Source organism: Notothenia rossii (genome assembly GCF_949606895.1).
Source record: "Notothenia rossii genome assembly, chromosome: 4".
In the NCBI taxonomy this organism is placed as follows: domain Eukaryota; kingdom Metazoa; phylum Chordata; class Actinopteri; order Perciformes; family Nototheniidae; genus Notothenia; species Notothenia rossii.
In genome coordinates, this window is record NC_136902.1 from 16,219,091 (window position 1) to 16,236,703 (window position 17,613).

Below are 17,613 nucleotides of genomic sequence, written 5' to 3' on the forward strand. Positions count from 1 at the left end.
ACAGAGAGGTGGAGGTAGTCAGGTGATCAGGATGTGATCTCCTTTAGAGATCGGGACATGCAGGGATTAACAGGAAAGCAGTGGCACCCAGGGGGCTGGGCAGGTTGGCTGGGGAGGCCTAAAAACCAAATCATGGGGGAAGACAAGCCACTGGACGAACAAAAGGGATAATTGTGCAGGTAAAATACAGAAAACACAAACTAGGGAATGGGCTACGGTGAGAAATGCTTACTCAGGCAGTGCAAAGAGTGTGTTGCAGGAGATAAAACTTTGAAATGTTGCAGGCTGTCGATACATACTCTATGAAGTAAAGTTCTCCGCTCTCAGTGTAGGCCATCTCCCAGTTTTCAGGCAGAGGTCCCTGCGGGTCTTCCGGAGAGACCTGCGGCTCTGCGAGGGTCTGCTGCCCACTTTCTGAGGTGGAAGCGGCCGCATTGTTCAGACCACAGGATGGAGCATTGTCACGTGCGGGGTACGGCCGGAGGGTGCCGCCGCGGCTCTCGTCCTGGTCAATAGGGTTACCTGTGCACAACAAAGGAGAGGGGAAGAGACTACGCACTAAAGATCCTGGGTAACACAAGGAGCACAACACGGAACGACAACAAAAAAGAACAAAAAACACAGTTTATGTTTTTGCATGCAAGAAAAGAACAGAGGACATAAGCAGAGATGCTATAACTCTTGCAACTCACATTCAACTTTAATCACACCACATTCCCCTTCCCCCCGTCTTAAGTTCGGCCCCCTGCCCATATCTAGTGTACTCAAAGGGCCCCAGGAATATGCTAATTCTTCCAGCAACAGTCTTCCCCGAACTCTTTGTGACCCCCACCCTGTTTTACCTCTCCGCCCATAAGCCTCTTTCTCCTAAGGCTAGCTACCCCAACCCCCCATCCCCACTCACTCCCAAGTTCTGGCCCAATGTCCTCCACCACTTCCGTGGGCCTTTCAGGATTTGATCAAATGCTAATTCAACACTCTCACAGCCTGGCAGGGGGACACAGAGAGGGCATAGATTCCCAGCATCAAGAGAGAAAAAGAAACCATGTCTTGCTATCAAAAAACAGGATAGAGCTTAAAGGAGACAGAAGAAGAGGGAAAATACTGACGCTTTGGCATAGAAATCACAATGTTTCTTATTTGATATATTATGGAACTGATTGAGATGCAGAGGATGTTAGCAGAATGCTAACATGTATTGGAAAATATGTGGCTTGAAAAAGCAATAATACCTGAGAATGACATATTCAAATTTGATGAACATGCTAGAAGTAATTAAATGAGCAATGTCAAGAGAAGTAAAAGATAAGATACAGCTTGGAAAGGATTTGAGGCCTGTAGCAATGAGAGAAAAATGAGTGTATACTGTGGTGTAGTTCTTCCCCCTCTACACCCCTCCTCACAGGCAGATGGCAGTGTTTGGACGCTCACAGAAAAAGGAACGAGCATCACAAAGACATGATGTAACCGCCAGACACCCAGCACCGTACAACAGAGGAGAGAATCATAAACACACACACGTTATCTCTCTCCTTCTATATCCTTAATCTTGAGCATTCACACACACTCCTAAGCAAGCATCCACTCAACACAGCACAGATGGAGAATACATGCACAGACAAAGAGAGCTGCAGAAAGTTTAGGGAGGCTGGAGATGTGGAGCGACGCCCTCACCTGTAAAACTGTTGTTCATTTCCGTGGCCTGGTCGTCATCCTCGTCGTCAGCAGGCACTACTCGGGCGTTTTGCATGTCATTGTAGGACTTGGTGCGCTTTGGGGTGGACTGCTGGGAGCCTGCATCACTGAGAATCACTGTCCCACTGATGGGCTGCCTTGGCGGCTTGGGGGTCCCATAATAGTTACCTAGGCAACAAGAAGGACATTAGCATGCTTGAGAGAGACACAGAAGGAGAAACCGAGACAGAGAGAGGAAGCCAGGGATAGAAACAGGCAGAAAGGTAGCAGGCAGAGAATCTATGAAACCTCATCATCTGCGCTGGATCACAGTGTGATCATGAATCCTGGAAAAAGCAGCTGGTGAGAAAGCAGAACTAGATTGTATTCGAGGCTTCAGAGCTTCATTGTCTGGACCCTGAAAGCATACTTAGCAAGAACAATGGCCGGCTCACAACAGCCAGCTTGTTTTTGTAGCTTTTTATGACTGAGAGTCTTGTTTTCAGAGGCACAAACAAATACTTCATTAAGTCGTTATCCTGTATGTTAAAACTCTATTCACACATTATTTATAGATATGAGAGACAGAGACATCCTGGTGACCTAGGGGTCCGACGATACCATAGAAGCTACATTTAAGGAATAATTTAACATTTGGGGAAATACCCTTTATTGCATTCTTGCCAATAGTTGGATCAAACGATATAAAAATATGCTAGATCAATACCACTGGCATGTCTGTTAATTATTTGATGCAAGCACCAGCTGATTAACCTGGTTTAGGATTAAGGCCCCGTCCACACGAAGATTATATCAGTTGTATCCGCTAACGTTCTTTATCGTATAGACGGTTCGTCCACATGAAGCCGCGGATTCGGAACCCGAAAACGATACAATTTGAAAACGGCTCCCAAAGTGGGTAAGTCTGGAGACGAAATGCTTGCGGCACCGTGTGTACCATGGATGTATAATAAGAACTGGATACAGCATCAGAGGCAGGGTCTCGTTCTTTCCTATGAGAGCTGCTCATAGAGTGGTGCAGTGTCACGTCCTAAAACCCGGAAGTGAGTTAGCATTTTACCACTACCGGTTCCCTCGTCTCAGAGTCAATGGGATTTCTCCATAGGATTTCGGAAAATAGCTCGAAATAAGGTCTGTGGTTAACACAAATGTAAGAGACGGATCACGTTTTGTTCTACGACATTAAATACATCAGCAGTGACCACACTGGTGATTTTTGAAGACTGTTAACAAGTGGCTGAATAGGACTACAGAAGTTGTACTTCATTACACCGAACACGTAAACACTCCCGCTAAGTTTGTTTTCCCTGTTTTGCTTGAAAGCAAGTACCTGCCCTCTTGCAAACTGTTAAAACAAAAGCTTCAACTTGTACAATTTTGAATCTGTATTTTTGAATATCGATCTTAAGTTGGCGTGACGTTGAAGCAGCGACCCAGCTGTAGTTCGTTTATAGCATAACGTTAGCATTTAGCTTCTGGCGATTAGATTTATGATTCGATATAAAAGTAGGGTAGACATGTGGATATTATCCGGCTGAACAAAACGTGCATTTATCTAAGAGGTTCGTTTTCCACAGACCTTATTTTGAGCTATTTTCCAAAATCTTATGGAGAAATCCCATTGCTTTTTTGACGACGGAACCCATGCGCAGCTTACTTCCGGGTAAATACGTCATCCCTGCACCACTCTATTGGTGCATGAAGGCAAAATGGTCCAACCTTTGAGAGCGAAACGTCACAGATTACCCGTCATGCCTGGCTGTCAGAGCAGAAGTACCTGTATGTGCGCTCAAAGAGCATGCACAGTTGAGTTGCCACTTAAGCCCCGCCCCCCGAGCTCCCACTCTCGGCTCACTAGAATGAATGGAGATAAAAATAAATCTAGATTCGGCTTTTAGTGCATTTTACAACTTTAAGGACCGATTTATTCTAATAAGGGCTATAAAATAGTTAAAACTGGGTAGTTTATTTAGTTACAAACAAATTATCCGCTGATTTACAGACGTCTCTTTCCCCATGTTAGTCAATGAGAAAAAGTATTTCCGGGCCCAGTGACGTCATGGACTGATACGGAAGTTGCAGTACCGCCGTTTGGACACAACGAATGTTGGGCACAGAGTATGGCGCACTTCCTGGGGGCTTGGTGTGTATGCCTATACGATAATTTCCTGAAACGATGACGCCATAGCCCCCGCCTCTCCCCACCTCTCCTGCTCACCCCGCGTCATTGCTGATGCGTTTCACCAACAACAACAACAACAACAACAACAACAACGGCGGATCACAGGGTTGCGTTCGTGCTCCAGATGCTACTGACCATGATACAGATTTTAGTGCAAGATCTACAGCTCGTCTAGCACAACCATCAGCAACAATAATAAATATAATATGATAATAATAATAATCGTCATCGGTCTTATTCGCTGCTTTTGGTGTATTTTGTGGCGGAAGTACAGCGCCACTTACAGGCCCGGTATATGTACTACAGCGTCTCCAGCGTTTGTGCGGATGGACACGTTTCTTGAGCCGTTTCCGTGAGGACGGAAGTTTTTTTTTAAATCGACTTCGGTTCGAAATCGGTTTCGTCTCCGTGTGGATTGGGCCTAAGAGTCTAATGTAAATGTGAAATTTAGAGTAGCTGTCTTCTGTTTACAGTAAACAAATACTCTGTATTAAATAAATAATTCGGAAAAGGCCAAAGGCTGTTTGAATTGCGCTATGGATGTTTATGTCCTCTCATATCCTTTTAACTAATGTCTCTATCAATTGTGTGGTTTTAATTTATCATTTATTTAAACAGGTTTTTCCTGTTGAGCTCAAATATATCTTTACCAAGATAAAAGCACATCTATTTGACTAACATCAAATGATCAGATAAAACATTTGAACCCACATTCTGCCCCCATTATATTTCCCTATAGCTTTAATCCTGTTTAGGTAAACAATATGTTTAGGTTTAGGATCAGTCAGTAGAATAAACTATTCAGTAGGTGCAGAGAATCTAAAAGCACTCTTTCCCAATTCACTTCTTACTTTGGGAACAACAAAATACAGTAAGTCCTGCAAATGGAGATGGTAATTTCCCTAAATCAAATTTGGGATAGGGATAAGACAAATAGTATTTTTACCAAGAATACAATTCCAAATAAAACACAACAGTGAAGTGGCATGTTAAAATAAACATTTCTCAAAAATGGTTAACAAAACTGTGAGGGAATTAAAAGAAGGTACTTATAATCTAATCTTTTTAATAAATATATATATTTATTTTTCATAACGCTCCAGGGTTACTGCAGTTATGATCAATAATCCAGTTTTCTGGTGGTTATCTGGATGTCCACAGACTCCTGTGGACAGGTATTTGACATTGTCTGCGTGAAAGGGAGAAACGTGCCAACAGCAGAAGCGGTGCCAAGCAGATTAATGTCACACACACACACACACACACACACACACACACACACACACACACACACACACACACACACACACACACACACACACACACACACACACACACACACACACACACACACACACACACACACACACACACACACACACACACACACACACACACACACACACACACACACACACACACACACACACACACACACACACACACACATTAGACTTAGCCCTGCACAACACACAGGCTCGCAGACAAACACACATGCACCCACACATCCACCCACACACTCATGTTAACACACAGGTTTGTGTTGGAACGAGACTGCACAACACTGTCCTAATCAGAGTGAGAGAGGCAGATGTGGAGTGACCTGCTGTCTCCTGAATGCATCTCCCTCCCCATCATGCACAGTCTAATCTGAATCAACTGGAGCAAAGTATTTCTGCCCGCCTGCAAGTAGGAAAAAATAAATGTTGCCACGCTCATTGTATCTGTGGAGAATCAGGACACCTGCGCCATAATGAGTCGCATGTAGGGTCAGTTGTGATCATCATCCTCACCGTCATATGTTCCTATTTCGAGTAGTGTTCCACTTTCCTCAAGTTCTAGGAAGTCCTCCACAGACAGGAAGTTGTAATCCACCCCTGGGACCTCTCCGTCTCGAAGGGGCCGGGTTGTACCTAAGGACAAGAAGAAACAGACAAATAAAGTTAATGTGGCTGCCTATAATATAAGTCAGATCTTATCGCTTTCAGTGGGAAAGTGCCCACCTTGAACCACATTTTTATCTTAGTTTAATAAGCCTATCAGTGTTAAAATGCATTCAGCATCCTAATATTTGCTCAGCTTTTTTGAGATGATGACCAGCACAGGGATTGGAAACAGTCAATATGTGAGCTCTGAAACCAAGAGGGAGTGATTGTAATCGCTATAGATACTATGAGAGGAAATTAACTGTTGCCTGCTAAGTCAGAGGATGAAATAAAAGGTCCCCATAGGAATCGTTCTTATTTTGTTATCAATCCACCAGTTTCTTCATGGTGATCGTGGGTTTGTAACACTCAAAAACATAATCATATACACTTGAAATAAGTGTCGTAAGAATGTCAAAACAGTGCAAAAGGAAGTCACAAAACCATAGAGGGGTTGAGATCAAAATGAAGGCTGAGTTATAAGATTAGTCTGGTTCAAGCAAGGGGCGTCGGAAATGTTATGATCCTCGCCCAATTTGGCCTGATTTTGCCAGGGGCTGTTGTGCACCCATCAAGGTGGTAAATGGTAAAGCTATTTGGGGCTCTACAAACAAGCCGGCATTAAACACATACACTGGCGGCAGATGCTACCATACAAGGTGCCACCTGATCATCTGGAGTGATAAACATTCACACGCAATCGCACCATTTCTGGTTCAGTATCTTGACCAAAAAGATTCCATTAAGTAGAGAGCAGGAGACAGACAAAACCGACCCCATGATTGGTGGACGACCTCCTCACCTCCTGAGCCACAGGCTGCAGTTGATTGCTAAAGCTGCATTGCATCTGTTACGACTGCAATGCTGAACAGCTATACTTAATATATTCTAGGTGTCGTTAGGTTTAACTATAGGACTGTAAAAGCAGGCGATATAAACCAGCACGTCTCCTGGTCCTGGCACCAGAGAACATTTGAGGCAGTGAAACTCATGACATTTGCTAATAGACTCTGAATCAGCCTTTGGATTAATTTCTGATAAAAAAGTTCAACTCCAAGTAAAAAATGATTTGCAGGTCTAACCACCTGAGTCTGATACCCTATAGGAGTTAATGATTCGTGGTCTGTGGTGTTTTTACTTATAGTTGGAACACTTTGTAGGAGGAAGCTGACACCAGACAATGGAGTCATGGGCTATTGTTTCTCTGTCTTTACAAAGAGGAGATGAGAAGACAGGCCAGATGGTTGACCGAAGTTGTGATCCATCTGTGGTCAGGACAGGACTGTGTATGAGATATATGTATGTTTAGCTCAGCTTTTAGATGAATGCTTACACATCTTATCCCACAAACTTTTGGAAGTATTGGAAAAATGAGGGTGCCAAACTTATGATTGTACACACTTAAAAATCAAAGCTCAATTAAATATTTACAATTCCTTCTGAGTAGATATGAATATCTCTGGAATCCATCCAAGTTATATTTGATCAAGAAAGATATTAAGATACATCCTCTCAGGACCATATCTTTCTCCACAACATGTTCTGTCTATATGTATCTATCTGCAATCCATTTATATGTTGATATGTTGCATAATGTTGTTGTGAAAGCCAAAAGTTCACCAAACATATTACATTTAATTCTCTGAGGAACATGAATATCAAAATTACAAATCAATCCACAAAAAGTATGTTGAAATATTTCAGTCTTGACAACGGTGAATTAACCTACAGTATATTACCAGCCCTTAATCAATGACACAATAATGATTAAAAACTGGTTAAAAAAACATACGTCAGAATAACTGAAATAACAGTTCATCAGCCTTCAACCACTGTGTTCTATTCTAGACGAGTGAGAAAGCTCATGCTCGACATAAGACTCTTGTTCGAGTGTTTACTCTCCAATAATATGCAGTGAGCTCACACTCTGCATCCCTCAGGGTGCATGCAGCCCACAAACACCTGATAATAAGCAAGCCTTTACCGCACACTGCTCCGTCCTACACCTGCATTGCACTGCAAAGGCTTTTGTTCCCGCCATTTTAAAAATACTTCTCAAGATTAATTGAAACAGGATGATGTAAACTAGTCTACAATAAATTGTGGTCAGAATGTGAACAACAAAACATAAGAGAGAATAAATAAGTGATGCATTTTCTAACTGACTGTTTACAGCAGGAGCACACAAGCAAAGCTTGCTGTTCGCCTCAGTGGATCAGGATCAGATGAAAATGAAGTTGTCTGGGAGTTTGAGTCAGAGGACAAGGTGGTCCCATGGTGAGAGATGTTTCTGAGGCTCAGTGTGTTCTGATGACGCTGTCTGCTGAGCAGGGAATGGAGCTGTTATTCCACGCTATTCCCCACAGTTGAGGGCTCTGACTAATTCTGGCGTGCCTGTATTACAGAATATTAGAGCTGAACACTTCTTTTATGTTCTGTTATGAAATAATTTCTTTTTAAAAATGTTTGCTCTTAAGTGATACTGCATCACATTTGCAGGGTTAATTTATTAAACATTTTAATGTCCTAATGTGCTTCTGGGTTCATTTGTATTTGCTTCTATTAAATATTGCACAATTTAAATGCAATTCTTTCAGTACAGTAGGACAAAACTCTGATGTGGGAACCATTTATTTATTATCTGTTATCCATAGCCATGGGGGCCCAATAATTCAGTTCTGAACAAGTTGTGTATATATACACCATATAATGTTCAATACTGTAATACTATCATATAGTATGATATAAAGCAACCCTTGGCCTTTTGCTGCATGTTATCCCCTCTCTTTCCCCCTATCTTCAGATAAAGTATAAGCCAAAAATAATTAATCTTATACAGCTAAATCCCATTTGATGAGGAAACATAATGTTCGTAAAGAAGCAAAGACTTTTTAGAAAAAAGCCATTTGTCATAAACTATGGAGACTTGGTAAGGTTTGGAAGATAATTCCTGTTAATGACCCAGAGGCTTGTCTTGAGTGGGACTCATATAAGAGGTATTGTGAATGCTCTCAGTGTACGACAGCCACAGTGAGGTCAGGCTCATCTCCATACTGTCACTGTGTATAGTCTGACCAGGGAAACAATGACTGGGCCATACTCAGCTCTGACCCCGGCCCTGATGAACTAACTTCCACTGATGGCCATCAATGGGCTCCATTCATTCACTGTGAGCGACCAGCCAGTGCATGCATGAACAGCAGAATGGAACACAAGCACTAACGTCTTCAGTTTTAAAATACCACCAAACGAAGCAGAGAGCAATATTTGTTTGAGGAGAAGTTGGGCGCTTCTTCAACTAGAGAGCATACAAAATGCAGAAGAGTTAATTTTGTTGTATTGGGAAGGAAAAACAGTGTAGATCTTTGACAAAGGCTAGCAACAGAGGGTGGCCACCATTGCCTGAAAGAAAAATGCAATTCAAAACACAAACCATTGCTTAAAAAACAACTAAAGAGCTGAAGCAGCTTCTCTCCAAAAACTAAAACATTATAAGCTTCATTTATTGCATGGCTATTGCATTGGATTACATTATTTGTTTAAACTCCTCCTTGTATTTCTTATTCGTTTGTTTTCCCGGTACAGACATATCCCAGGGAGAAAAAATAATGTTAAGAGCTTTATAAAGCCAACACCATACATTTCAAAAAATAATTATAATTGTTAATCACAGCTGAAAGATGTTTTGATTGATATTTCTTTGAACTGCAGTGAATTTAAGATCTCGGTGTTCTGCTGTCTACTCTGTTTTGCCTTTAGAAAATCAAATGTGACAGGCCGGCGTCTACTTCTGCAGGCTTCAAATATACTTTTGAACCAGCTACTTTTGCACATTGAATTTTAAGTTTGGTGATGTCCGCGGGTAAGATGATTCACTAAAGGAAGTTGGAAAAATCTCATATTAGTTTAACTGATGCAACTTTAATTCAGCACAATAATAATAACATACAGAGTGACTCGCTGTTTTAAGACAGCTTGCAAAGAATACAAATTCTACAAAGAAGCTCCTGCCTCAGTTACTAAAACATGCTAATCATGATATTATGTTCACTTCTGGATAACGTTTTTGTTTTCAATCCACCAAATGTTATTACCAGGTTGGCATTTCGTAAAACCAGATTAAAGGAGTCTCTCAGACTCAGAAAATATTTACTGTACTCAACTCCTCTGCAGTCGGTGACATTCATACTTGTTGACTATATGTTTATGTTTAGAGACTGTTTCCCTTTAAGTAGTAGTTCAACATTTTGGAAAATGTGCTTTTTTCTTTCCTTTCTTGGATAGAGTTAGATGAAACCTTTTTTTTCTCATGTCTGTAAATATGAAGATAAAGGCAGCAGCCTATTAGCTTAGCTTAGCTTAAAGACTGGAAGTAGAGGGGAAACATGTCTATGCCTGAAGGGTAACAAGATCTGCCTTCCAGCATCTCTAAAGCTCAGTAATTAACATGTTAAATATTGCTTGTTTAATCTGTGCTAAAACAGAATAGTTAATAAAACAAGTGTTGGTTTTGAAGGGGTTTCTTTTTATTTCTTTGTCGGCCACATGTTTAGTAGCTAATAAATACAAAAATAGTAAAACCTGTAACCCCAAATAGAAACATGACAGGTGTTGAAAGAAGAACAAAAAAATGCAGACACTGTGTCTGGCATCAAGTTGTATAGCTTCAGGGGCAGTAGATGGATGTGTGTAAATGTCCCTATGAGCAACAACTCCTTAGATTGGCATAAACCAAACCCTTCTTCAAAAATATTACTAAAACTACACATGTTTGCTAAATACATACATAGGAATGTTTGCCATGTTAGCCTTCTTAGTTTAGCTTGTTAGCATGCCAACATTTGCTTAACAACACTAAACACTAATTGCAAAAAAGCAAAACATGCACTACAATCGTTGGAAGCCACCTAGATATTTGTCCAAAGATTTTGTCTCGTGCTTTAAAACAAGAGCTCAATAAGATCCAATGTCACTGCTGAATAATTGAGGTATGCATGTCAGGTTTGGTACAGCCTGGTACAGTCAAAAAATAAACATTTGTGAATTAAAAAACATTTTTGCATACCTTTATCCACAGCTAAAACACATCAATGATAGACATTATTTTAACACCAGTTTTGCCTTCATCGACAGAAATACCAACATCTCCATCCCAAGCTCTTTGCGTGGCTAAACACTATGACACACTTCATAGAGATAACAGCCCTACTGCAATTTAAAAAGGAAGATTTGGCAAAAATAAACTCCCCGTAGTAGATTAAGAGTCATGTGATGCAATGTGAACTCAGCATCAGGGATTTTCTAGTTGCACACAAATACTTTGGGTAACCAAATTACAACCAACCGTCCCTTTACAACAAAGTCAGCCATGCTCTTCTTGTCAAACATTTACGCAGCTACAGGCTGTCATAGGGCAGTACTACAGAGTATATACACACTAATGTACAGTGTAATGTGACACCATTGAAATGTGTCTACAATCAGAGATTTAGCAGGGATGTTTATTCCAAGGTTACAATCCTTTTAATCTCTCTGGCTGTATTAGGCACATGCAATGTTGCAAATCAGCATGACTGCATCCATAAGATTGCTTTCAAAATACAATAACAAATCCTTAGTATTATACACACAGCTCCCTTCTGTGGTAAAAAAAGAAATATAATTCTCACAATGAATTCCTCCTCTTCTTTCATCTTTAATCTTGACTATAAGGACGTTTCATTTCTTTATTTATTTCTTCCTGCTCTTGAAAATATTTATAGGGGAAACCAAACACACAACATTTTATCAGGGTCCATCTCTTTCTTAACAATGACGTCAATCAGAAGGTCATCTCCCCATTCGGAGGAGAAAGGAGGAAGTACAGGATTGTTCGGCCAAATGGTGGAGTGGCGGAAAGGTGAAAGGTGGGGTAGGTGAAAGAGGACTAGGGCCGAGCAAACGCATGATACACAACAGGAAAAACATTCACCTAATGGGTACGTGTTATTCCTTAAAACAACTCTACCTGCTTAACTAACAACCATCATGCATGGAGAAGCGAAACACAACAACTACATCTCTGGCTCTTGCTGTGCAGCACACTCTCTCTGCTGCCTCTCTTCACATCTCCACTTTCATCTTGTTTGGGCATCGCGTTATTCAGTGAGTAGCATCTTCCTCTCTTTCTCACAAGGCTGGGGCTGGGTGTGTGCATGCATCTGTGTGTGTGACAGAGGTATTGATCCAAGCACCGCTAAAAGGATAAAGGAGTCCAGGCGAGCGTGTCCTTGCTTCTGTCACGTCATCAACTATGTCTCTGTCACTGCACTGGTACAAGGAACTCTGTGTACGAAGCAAAACATACCACCATAGTCAATTAACCGATTAGTAGATGGACACTAAATGAATCAACCTTTTATCTGTATTAGCTGCATCTAAGGATTATTAACAATTATATAATACAATGCAATAGAGAAGCTGAAACTGGAGAATGTTGGGAATTGTTGCTGATAATTAACTTAAATGATAATTCAGTAATCAAGATGGTTGCAGATTAATTTTCTGTCATTTGTTTAATCGTTTTAGCTCTACTGTTATCTTTAAAATCATTAACTGAAAATCTTTGGCTGATGAATGATAAAACAGAACAAGAAATGTAACGTTCTTCATTTTGGGTCTGGGAAGCTGTAATTGCCATTGTTCAGTATTTCTGGGACTTTATAGACTCAACCTTAAGTGAGAATAGTTTTTTTATTTACAATTTATGGGGTTATTTTACTGGATTGCCTTGGACTGTAAGGTGTGTTATATGCTTACCCCTGAATAAAAGTGGAGAAGCTAAGTCATGAGCTAAATGTTAATGTGAGTAAAAACCTAAGAATAGTGTCCTTCTTTCTGGTCACCCCCTACTGTACTCTGCTCTAGATTTAACTGAAGTCTGTACATGGCATTAAATATACAATAAACACACACACGCTTATATATACAGGTATGAGCGTCCACACTGACAGAACCACACACACACATACAATAGGAGACCCAGGTACAGGAGGGAAGAAGTGTGTAAACACAAACTGTATATGGTGTATTAAAGTGTGTACTATAAATAGCAGGTTGTGGAAGCCAGTTTCTGTCCTCACTGGCAGTTCATAAAAAGCTCCAGAGCAGGGGACATGTGTCCCTGAAGTGGCCTGTTTGAGTTGCTGCTATGACCCACATCCTAATACTGGGCCGCTCACTCACTGCTACCGAACACGGACCATAAACTGCAGGAGCATCCGAACTGTCCTCAGTCATTAATTACAGACCTTGGAGAAATGTTATTCTCTCACTGTAAGAACTCTATGTATTTGAATCAAAATGGACAGTTTCCATAGGACCTGGCTATCTAAATCTTCAATGTAGAGTAACAAAAAAAAAGAAGGGGATTTTAGTCCACATATATGATGTATTTGTCTTTGACAATACTATTAGTTTGTATGACATTGACAAGACAATTATCATTTCAATGAGACCAATTTCAAGTGAAGCATAGCAGGAATATTTCCAGTGAGGAATCACAGGAAGCAGCTAAATGAGTAGACTAAAATGGCCTTACTACTGGCTGGCCTTCTTCAACTACAAGATGGCACGACACAAAGACAATGACTGATGAGTTGTCCACATTGTATTTTCATTACTGAGAGAAATAACATAAACACAGTTTTTCTTTGGGAAAGATCAGTTTTGTCTTGACATGATGTACAGTAGAGACCTTTAAATGGTTCAATAGTGACTGAAGATGTTTTTGGTTCTTTCACATTAAGGTAAATCTCACGTCTACCTGCACTAAACCACATACAGTTAATCTAAAAAAACACCCCCAAGTTCCTAAATCTCTGTCAAAAGAACATGGACAGAAACTAAATATGTTTACATTTTGCAAATGTTTTTCAATGCTTCTGCTACAGTGCTGTTGATGAGCTAGTATTAGTGGCAAACATTTAAAGGACATTTTATCTAGCTTGAGAGAAAAGCTGATTCTGAGGCCATCTGGCCACTGAATCTTTTACAATGCACAGGGCTCAACTTCAACTGTTTCTAGCAGCCAGAAATTCATATATTCCCTCATATACTGTTCCACATCATTTGGCATTTTGTCATCACAAATACCAAGCGAAAATAGATGTGTTGTACTACTATTACACTGAGTATTTGCATAAAGGTCAAACACAAATGGACGTTTATGTAGTTGAAAATGCCAAACACTGTCTTTAACTGTACACTGTCATAATACATTTAAAAAATGTAATTTTTGCATGAAGCGAGGTTGCACTGCAGTCCTTTCTGGTGGGCTGACACAAACTGTGTGAGTTTGTCCTGAGAGGGAGGCTGTTATCTGTAGAGGCTGTCTAAATATTTCATTCATGTTGCTGAGTGAATGTTTGTATCGTCTAAAAGTGGCCCAAGCCTGCCAGGGATATGCACATGGAACATGTTTTGCCACACATGAGTGGGAAGAAGGAAGGATATGGTAATTCCTACACACTACTCTAAGATGATGAACAGATTCCTCCTTAATATCAGTATCTGAGCATTTATGTTAGCATATGTAAAGAGCTGCTAGCATGGCTGTGAATCATTAGTCATGTTATATTTGTATGTGTCGATGTTCTTAATCTCTGTTGCCACCTTCAATGGATGGCCAGAATTTGGTAAAATTGCTAACTCTGCACAGACTTTTCATCTTTAAACCTTAAATCGGACACTTAATGTTTGCTGACTGTGTTTCACTTCAGTGTGTCACCTGACACAGACTTTCTACTTACATAATGTTCACTTGGTAGCACAGGATTAATATTGTGTTGATGTTTATGATTGGAGGACACTTCAAAAGTCAAATATACATGTTGATTTAATAAAAGGTGAGCAGAAGCTCTCAAGTGATATGAAGTGCTGTTTGCCTGTTTTCTCCATTTTACATTTCTATCTTGCATTGTTCAAACAAACAAACAAACAAACAACTGAAGAGCAGGATGTAAGACTAAGGGTGATATATCTCTACATCCTCTGCAGCCTCTCAGTCTGTGTCCTGTCCTGACCCCTGGGTCACTGGTTCCCTGTTACCTGAGGCCAAAATAACCTGAACACCTCTTTATCCACACCCACAGGCCGTGCTGCTTGACTCCTCAGATCATTATTCCTCCGCCATTCTTCATCACAAATTAATTATACATATGTCCACAATAATATATCAGGGAAGCTAATGTTGTGTGTAAAATACCAGAAAGAAAATGTCCACTCACTCAACCACAGCTCCAGGTGAAAAGACGCCCTCCTGTGTACTAACAAAAGACAGTGGGGGGACAGCACCCTGACATTCGATACTCTCAATCGCCTTCCTGCTGTTGATGGTCTAGAGAGCTTCCACTCATTGTCTAACACAGACAAACACACCGTTTCAGCCAAACATCTGCTGTTTTTAACCCCTGGTGGTTACGAGTGTGAGCCTGACAGGGGGGGGAACACACGAGACTAAGCAACTGAGAGTGGGGTTGTAAACTACGTCTGGAAATAGTTGTTTAATCAAACATGTATTTCCAAACAATGCTATAATAGTGTCCATGAGACTAAATAAAAAAGTAGGTTGATTATTTAAAATTAAGGTGAAAATACAAAGTAATGTCAAACTTTAGATTCTTAAAAAACGGAATCTTACCACCCTGTAAATGACCCATCCTCAACACAAGAACCTGTAGTTACAGCATAAATTGGGGCGTGTTTCCAGGATAAACACACTCAGTGTTGATGTGGAAGTGTGTGTTATGAAAACAGAGGCGGAGAGATGACGTGAGAAGAAATGACGTATATATCTCAGAGCAGACAGAGCAGGGGAGGGGTAGAGAAAGCCAACAGTCACACGGGGAGTTAGCAAGCAACTCTCTTGGGCCTGTAAGCCAATTACCTGAGCAGCATTGATAGAGGCAGCACTTTAAGCCTCATCTACACAAGTAGTCCCTTAATACACTGGTCAGATGATGGGAATGCCTCAACCACAAACTATGGATAAATGGCCATTTGCATCCATTATGTAGTCAACGGGATACATCTTTTTAGTGGTGTTAATATGACTAATAGGAAATATTACAAACATATTTGGTCTAAACATGGGACTTTAATTAAAGTATGTGTCACATCATCTTAATGTTTGAAGGCTTGAGAAGTCTTGCGAAGCAGGACAGGTACTGGACCCGCTTCCTCGGTCCTGATCAGCTGACCCGGACACCAAGGTGAATATTACTTCCTGAGTACTGTGGCTGTGTTCAATCAGCACTTCCATCCCCCATTAAAGGGATTGCTGGTCCATAATGATTTATGAAGGGGAACGTAGAGGAAATCAATGTAGCGGAGGCCCTGAGATTAATGATTAAGCAAATAGCAGCCCCACTCCAGATCCTATCAGGGGCCGAGGTGCTGCTAAGAGCACGCCATGCTGTAGTAAGTTCAATTAACTACCATGGGGTCGGCAGAGAGCTATAATGCATCTCCTCTCCTAGAGTGAAACGCAAATGCAAAACTGGTAAAACATTCAAACAAAAGTCATTAATGAACAGAACAAGGTCCTTCAAGTTATTTTGTCATCATTTTTGCAGTGTTGCGAAAAAAGAAATGAATTGACATCAATATATTATGTTGTACCAGAAGAAACGTTAAGAATCAAAAGTATGTACACTGATTGTTTGAGGTCATTGGTTCATTTGCTTAAGGCTACATCTACATTAATATCTTATGATTTATTTGTCTTCAAATGTCCAACTAGGCTTGACCAACAGTCCAAAACCATTCCAGTCAAATTAGGCAAAAAATTGTGAAGAACTAGGTCATGTTTGGCGGGTTTTGTGAAAATAATTATGCGACAATCAAAATTGTTGAAAAAAATAAATAGTTCAATTGAATGATGGACAACGTTTGAATAGCTTTACAGTAAAAAAAAATCATGCTGATATATCGCAAAGTAAACTCTAAAAAGTCCTATTTCACTATCTTGGGTCAGAAACCTTTTAAACAATACCCAGCCCTGAATGTATTGAAAGACTAACTTTCTTTGACAAATAATCTTTCACATTTTTCTTCATAAGAGGAGCATGTTTCTTGCTGTGATTGTTTAGAGAGGAAGGGGACAGGACAGAGAGAAAGAGAGGGAGGCCAGACACACAATACTGCTGCTGCCCTACACAACAGGCCATTCTTTCAGCTCGCGCCACAACAGTCCTCACAGCTGAGTCCCAGCCGCTATTCTCCTGCTGTTCCCCCTGCTCCCTCCCAATCTCTCCCCTTTCAATACGGGGGAGAAGAATAAGGCAGGACAGGGGGGGGGGGGCGAAAATGAATAGTGGGCAAGCACATACAATGTCAGGCGTCATTAGCTGGAAATCTTGAAAATAAAATTGCACACAAGGAAGGGTTTTAGTTTTTTTTCACCTGTAAGAAAGCACTGTTTTTAAGAGAATACTGCTATGTGAAAAAGGGGGACAGAGCAGAGTAAAGCTGAGAGGAGAGAGCTAGTGTACAAGGTGGGGTGACTCGGAGGTAAAAATGAGGGAGGACGGGAAGATGTGGCAGGGAAATATACATATGTGCTCTTACACACATACCATCATTACAGACACATGCCCACAAAACATCAGTCCATCACTTCCACGCCACAAATCTGCACAAGCACTGGCTCCCAGAGTCTCTCTTTAAAAAATAAATCCACCTGCCTCAGTATTTCTGCTTCTGTGGATCTGTTTATTCTCGCCACCCACATCTCCTCAATGTAATCCCTGAAGCCAAGGCATCTTTCCCAGG

At 40.8% G+C, this 17,613-nt stretch overlaps 1 protein-coding gene across 17 annotated transcripts in view; it reads right to left on the reverse strand.

The window, feature by feature from the left end:
• The window catches only part of LOC307036539 (membrane-associated guanylate kinase, WW and PDZ domain-containing protein 1-like), an 84,265-nt gene that overhangs the window by 34,375 nt on the left and 32,277 nt on the right, over window positions 1-17,613 (reverse strand). For 12 of the 17 annotated variants that reach the window (XM_079676961.1, XM_079676951.1, XM_079676965.1 and 9 more), the window contains 3 exons: window positions 5,671-5,790; window positions 1,675-1,863; window positions 300-567 (listed from right to left, as the gene is read on the reverse strand). In XM_079676961.1, coding sequence (XP_079533087.1) covers window positions 300-567; window positions 1,675-1,863; window positions 5,671-5,790 — 577 coding nt within the window. Of the gene's footprint in view, window positions 1-299; window positions 568-1,674; window positions 1,864-2,448; window positions 2,583-2,632; window positions 3,154-3,274; window positions 3,384-3,414; window positions 3,543-5,670; window positions 5,791-17,613 lie in introns of those variants that run through there. The other 5 variants (XM_079676963.1, XM_079676954.1, XM_079676955.1 and 2 more) reach the window with 5 other exon arrangements.